The sequence below is a fragment of the Dermacentor variabilis genome, unplaced genomic scaffold (assembly GCF_050947875.1).
Source record: "Dermacentor variabilis isolate Ectoservices unplaced genomic scaffold, ASM5094787v1 scaffold_13, whole genome shotgun sequence".
NCBI lineage: Eukaryota > Metazoa > Arthropoda > Arachnida > Ixodida > Ixodidae > Dermacentor > Dermacentor variabilis.
Genome location: NW_027460291.1, coordinates 20,643,716 through 20,649,711, shown reverse-complemented (window position 1 = coordinate 20,649,711; position 5,996 = coordinate 20,643,716). Strand labels below are relative to the sequence as shown.

General features: G+C 43.1%; 1 protein-coding gene across 1 annotated transcript; it reads right to left on the bottom strand.

Moving 5' to 3' along the window:
* Positions 1-2,898: 2,898 nt before the first annotated feature.
* On the bottom strand, positions 2,899-3,803 carry LOC142566763 (uncharacterized). The gene is made up of 2 exons (XM_075677654.1): positions 3,659-3,803; positions 2,899-3,074 (listed from the first exon to the last, which is right to left on the bottom strand). The coding sequence occupies exons 1-2, from the start codon at positions 3,801-3,803 to the stop codon at positions 2,899-2,901; spliced, it is 321 nt and encodes a 106-aa protein (XP_075533769.1).
* Positions 3,804-5,996: the final 2,193 nt, after the last annotated feature.

The following is a 5,996-nucleotide window of genomic DNA, read 5'->3' as shown; positions in this document are numbered from 1 at the left end:
TGACAAAGGCACACGTGCAGAAATATCACAATGACACCTCGAATACAAGGCAATAATTGGTAAAAAAAAAGTCGCAACAGTTGCAGTAGCAGCTTAAAATATTCCTTAATATTTCAGGCTGCAGGCTGATAATATAACTACAAACCTCACCACAGATCACTAAAAAAGGTTACTGTAAGGCACTGTTTCAAAAAAGAAAGTTTTCACAATACTGTAAAGAAAAGTATGAGGAACATACAAAAAAAATAACCTAAAATATTATGATGATTATGACGAATGTGTAACAGCACCCAAGGTAAGGGTTCCTTTCAATTGCTGGTGTTCCTATTTTCCACTTCTGCCTGATATATCATTGACTCCATTAGGTGCATCAGGTCTTGCGCTACATGAATTGGCAGTGCCCGCAGGCGCGCATCATTTCTCAGTGCAAAATAAGCAATGTCATCCCTTTTGTTTGTGGTTGTATGCTCCTTTAGTTGCACTAGATGTTCCATACAGGCTTGCGCAACAGCCTCATGGCTTGCACTCTGCCTGCATGGCTGTAGAGGAAGTATGTCATCTTGGATGCACCAGTACTCATGCTCCAGGCACATGCTATTTCTTGCACTTGTTGGCATGTGCAGCTTTGTTGCCTAAAATGGTAACTAAATTTTTTGTAGATTTATGTTCGGTAAACATCACACGTCTCTCACCTCGAACCTTCAGTTTGTTTGCGATTCTTTGATGTCCTCGTGCTGCAGGCAGTAAAGCGTAGAGTGTTAGGTTGTAAAAAAATGCAGTCTTGCAACCACTTCAAAGGGTTTCTTAATCGTAGAAAATTGAAAACATTGCTCACATACCGTTTTTCTGGTGGCGCCTCTACTGTTTCCACAGGTGTTTGTTCTGTGGCATCTCTGCAAAATCAACCACTATTACAGCACAGCAGGCAGTGAAGCATAGCGTGTTATGTTGTACAAGAAGAATGATGTCATGCAAGAATTAAGCGTTACTGATTGTTGGAACTTTATGATCTTTGCTCACATTAGCACTGATGGTATCTGCGCTGGCTCCTCTCCTATGTTCGCTGTAATCTCTGCAAAAGAAACCACTATTACAGCACAGCTGATTCAACATCATTGCGTCATTAAGCATAACCTCTGAAAAACCTGGTGCCTTTCTCAGTACTTCTGCGAATTCAGACAGCTAACATGGAAATTGCATTTCATGCAGTAATCCACACAACACGATTGTGTTAACAGTATGTTAAATTTACAGTTTTCTTTACGCAGAACTGCAGGTCTCCGTGTCTGCTTCCATGGCGACTGAGGAAACCCCTGGTTACTTCTGTTACTTCTGCTCGGCTGCAATGATAGTGGAAAAGCAACCTTTTACATATGACCTTGCTACATGTGGTCAGCTGCCTGCCAGTTATTCACGCCTACTCACCTCACATTATGCACATGCTGTAGTATAATAAGCGATGTGTATTTCTGTTCACCTCTTAAGAAAACAACATTGTCAATGTTTTCTGCTGTACTGTTCTTTCAGTTGCTCTAAATGGTGTTCTATTTTTACTACTTTTTGACTTGGTACTTGGTTATAATTCTTTGTCATTTTTGCTTTTGTTTCGTTTCTCAATCTTCATATTGTTATTTATATGCCCCTTTTCGGTCAACTTTATATTCCTTTTATGTATTTGCCTTGTGCTGCGTCTATTGCACCGTTGCTCTGATTTATTATTTCTGTACTGTATTTATATTGATATGTCCCTCTCGCCCATGCTCTTCAGAGCCTGTGAGGTATCGTAAAGAAAAAAAATTGTATGAGATGTACCAGCATACAAGCTATGTTTTGAAATGTTGTGAATTAGCACTTTTTGCCCTGATAAGTACAATTTTGTAAAGTTGTGAAGGTTCCACTTACGGTTAGCTTTACGTTACGGTCAGCCATTGCAGGGCAGAAACTACATAGTTTACGCCTATCTTAAATGTAGGCTGCAATTTATACGTTACCTTGATCGAGTGTCCTCCATACTGCACAGTACCCTGAAAGTTCACCGTCGCAAACCTGATTATTGTGGCATGATCCAGCTTATTAAATTTATAGGTCTTGCACATCTTAATGCCATGACATGCAGGTGTTCAAGGGCCACCGTATTTTTGGACAATAAAAAGTTTCTTTATGCAAGGTTTCGTCCGAGCGTGTTGCGCAATGACGAGGCTTATATAGCATAAAACCATGCACGATAACGAAACCAGTATAGGTGGGTTTTTATCCTGAGCACTCTACGACGCAGCAGTAGTGCCAGGGAGGTCAACACCTTGTAAAAATTATTGAGACATCAACGGCGGTGACTCAGCAATGCTGCCAGGTGAAGTAGCTCCGACTAGTATAGCTGTGACAGAGAAAGGTGCCTTCGATGGCATCTTTCTCCAATAGCGTTCTCCAAGAAGTCCAATAAGCATTCGTTTTGCACACTGTGAGGAATGTTGGCTGAACTTTGCTGCTAGAATTAGCAGCGCCTAAAAATTTTTAGAGAAATTTAGTGAACTTAAGCAAAGCATTTTGAGATCAGCATACAAGCATGCATACCTAATCATGTTCCATCATGCCAACTAAATTACAGTACAGTCTCAGTCCAATGTGACATGTAGATAAATTTTTCATTTGAAAATGGCTAAGAGTTCAACTTCCGACTATACAGAGGTGCAACCTATAGTAGTGAGTATATGGAAATAATGCTTTGTTTGCGATAACTAAGTTCATTTGAGGCTACAGAAATTTTTTTATTGTCCATTGCTTGCCAGTGCAAACACCATTTGAATGTATGCTGAGCATGCATGTCTCCTGTGAAACTTTCCTTTGCCTGTGCGTTTGCAGGCGTGAAATAAACTGTTTCATTGCGACAACAAAATAAACTTACACCACAGGTTCTGATGCCACCTCGGTTAATTCCAGCATGGCCTCGAAGTGGGGCCATTTGATGGTGGGGACATCAACCACTCCTGCACCACTACGCTGCTTGTCGCGCACCTCCTGCTGCTTCCTCTTGAAGATGTCTTTTAAGTTTTTAAATTTTTTCTCTGCAATGGTTCCTGCAAAATAAATGAGCAATTATACGTTGACAGCAACATGAGACCACCCGCACGAAATAAGGTATGCTATAAAGAAGCCTCTTCTCTCCTTTTCTTCCTAGTGTGTTAGCCGCAATATTTATCTTTTTCGCAACGCTTACGTAAATCGCAAAAAAACTTCAAATGTGTCTAGCCGTGCAGACTCGCAAATTTTTTTATAACGGCGTACGAAAGACCAGTGCTAACCACACGTTGCCACCACACTGTCCCTCGTGAACACACCCGCGAGGCTCCATCGTTCAAGCTAAATTCCTTAAAGACGTGCAAGTAACAGAGTATATAAGCATAAAGCTGGCAGGAATTGCGTGCGTACCCAAAATAAACAGGAAGCGATCATACAGTCAAGCATTGGGCCGCGATTTTGTAGCGTTGCTTTTCCCGATTAGTAAGGCTCTGCGCCCGCGGAACAACGTCGATGTGACCACACACGGGCGTTTCATAAGGGGAAATACATTAGCATTGAAAAATGCCCCGCAACGCGCCTCGTCCATATTTCACATGTTGCACACCCGAAACCAAATTGCACTTTCGCTTGAAGTACTTACGGGAGATGCCGAACATGTTTCCGATCTCGGTCCACGCGACGTCCTTCTTGTTGCGGTCTTTGAATGATGGGTGCAGCTTGTACAGGTACGGGTACTGCTTAACGGCCTCTATCAGCAACTCCGGCGAATACGCAGCAGCTTCCATGGTGGCGTGGACTTTGTATTTGCCGCGACGCGAGAGGAGGCCGGATGTAGACACATGAAAGATCACTTCCGGTGCGCCGCTGATTGGTTTATCAGTTTTGCGACCACGGTCGCGCGACTGAAAAATCGCGCAGAGAGCGACTGGCCCAAAATGGTCGCTTTTCAAGAAAGGCGACCATTTGCGACTGGTCGCTTTGCGACCAACTTGGTCGCGCGACCACTGTCAGTCGCCGGTGTGAATGAGCCCTGACTCCGCGGTGCTTCAAGGCCACTACCTGACGCGCCGCGCGGCCGATGTTCGCGCGATCGGTAAACACAGAGGAGGCTGTCGCGCAATAATGATAAAGAATTTCAAGGGTGTACATGCGATTCTATGCGATACGTGAGATACAATAGGGGTGATGCCACAGAGTGCTGCGAAATCGTCGAGTTATACGCCTTGCCAGCCGCGTGTGTTTTGTTTTCTACCAGTTCGTGCGCATTCAACTTTCTTTTTTCATCTCCGTTCGACGCCATCGAGTGCTTCGCCCAAACGGCTTCGCGTAGGCGCTCTTTGCATTCACGGAAAGGCAGATTTGATGGCACTCCAGGTCCTACAACATTTCAAATAATGTAATTTCGTGGAATTGCAGCTTTTCACACTTCAGTAGCTGGTTTATTTAACGAAGTTTTAAAATCGGTATAGGAACCAGATACCTGGCATATCTGCCCTGTTGTCCCACTGTATTTCGAGGCGGCATGTATACGTTATCGGCAACATAAACATCAATATTTAGCATTGTTTCTTGTCACCATAGAAGTAGCTAGTTATGTCGAAAAGCTATTTTTGCTTTGAATCCGAGCACTATAGAGTGAACAGATTGAAAGGGGAGCGCATCGTTGTGAACTAAATGACGACACTTTGCCAGAAGGTTGGAATAATGCTTTGTCGAAAGAGCATTTCTGTGAAATTCTTTCTTTGAGAGTAAGCAAAACTTCAGTAGCATCAGGTAGACGGGGAGTAAAAGAATGTAACACTGGTTTTATATGAAGGAGCTGCCTTCAATATGTGGCCATAACAGTGAAGTAGATGCGTGGAAATAATCTTTAAATTAAGTAGAGGAATGTGAAATAAATATTTGACAAGCTCACACTGCCATTGGCAAGAGCGGCCACACTTTAGTGTATTCAATGACTAGTCATTTGTATCCGTCCATTTATGTCAGCCTAATGGTCCATGTAGCTCTTTTGATTGTTGCTTTTGCTGCATTGTGGCTTCACATTTTAATGCTGACATCTTTTTTCAGATTCAAAATGAGCTGGGAGCCGCCCCAGCTGGAACGCTAAAGGTGAATTCTTTGGTCATCCATTCTGTAGCGTCACCATGATCAAATACAGTGATGCCGTGAAAATGTGTTGCAGGAAGCAGAAAAAAAACATTGCTGACGCAACTGCAAGGCATTTGCTCCAGTGATCTATTGGCGCAGAGTGCCTTCATTAGGAGACATGGTGCCTTAAAGCACTCAGCTGAAAGTCTTCGCAACTGCACCGGGACTGGGAGTGAATTTCAGTGTCACTTGTGAATATATTAAACGCAGAATGTGCCGTTTTCAGTGTATATGCCTGATATGAGAGGGGCGTTCAGAACTTTAGTGTGGACATTAGTGGTCTACATGAGTGCACATCTTTCTAGTTTTACCAGAACGAAGGTATTATGACCTATGTCATACAGCAGTGCACTGCTAGAGGTATCAAACCAGAACAGCAGCACCCTTTGGGAAAGTTGGCTGAAAAACGAGCAGTGATCGGGGCTTTCTGCATTTCAAGGGCCAAATTCCAAAAAGATTGATGCCGAGCTGGACGGTGTGCAGTGCCGGTTACCACATACTGTAGCCTGCATGGCATGAACCTCCTTGGCATTATGTCTCGTTAAGATGAAATTGGAAATTGGGAGGTTGAGGGGAAGTGGCAGGGCTCCTCTCTGGAGCAGCCAGTGCATGCCCTTTGCCATACTGATAATCCTACCTTAATGACAACCAGTGATGCATGTTTACCTATTACGCAGCCAAGTGCATTCCTTGTTTTGTATTAAGGGGCCACTAACGACACCCTAAATGAATTTAAAATAAAGCATCATTTTAAATATCTACTTCTGTAAATTTCTTGGTAGTTGCTTGATTATTAGAGAAAATAAAGCTAAAAGTTCAATTTTCTG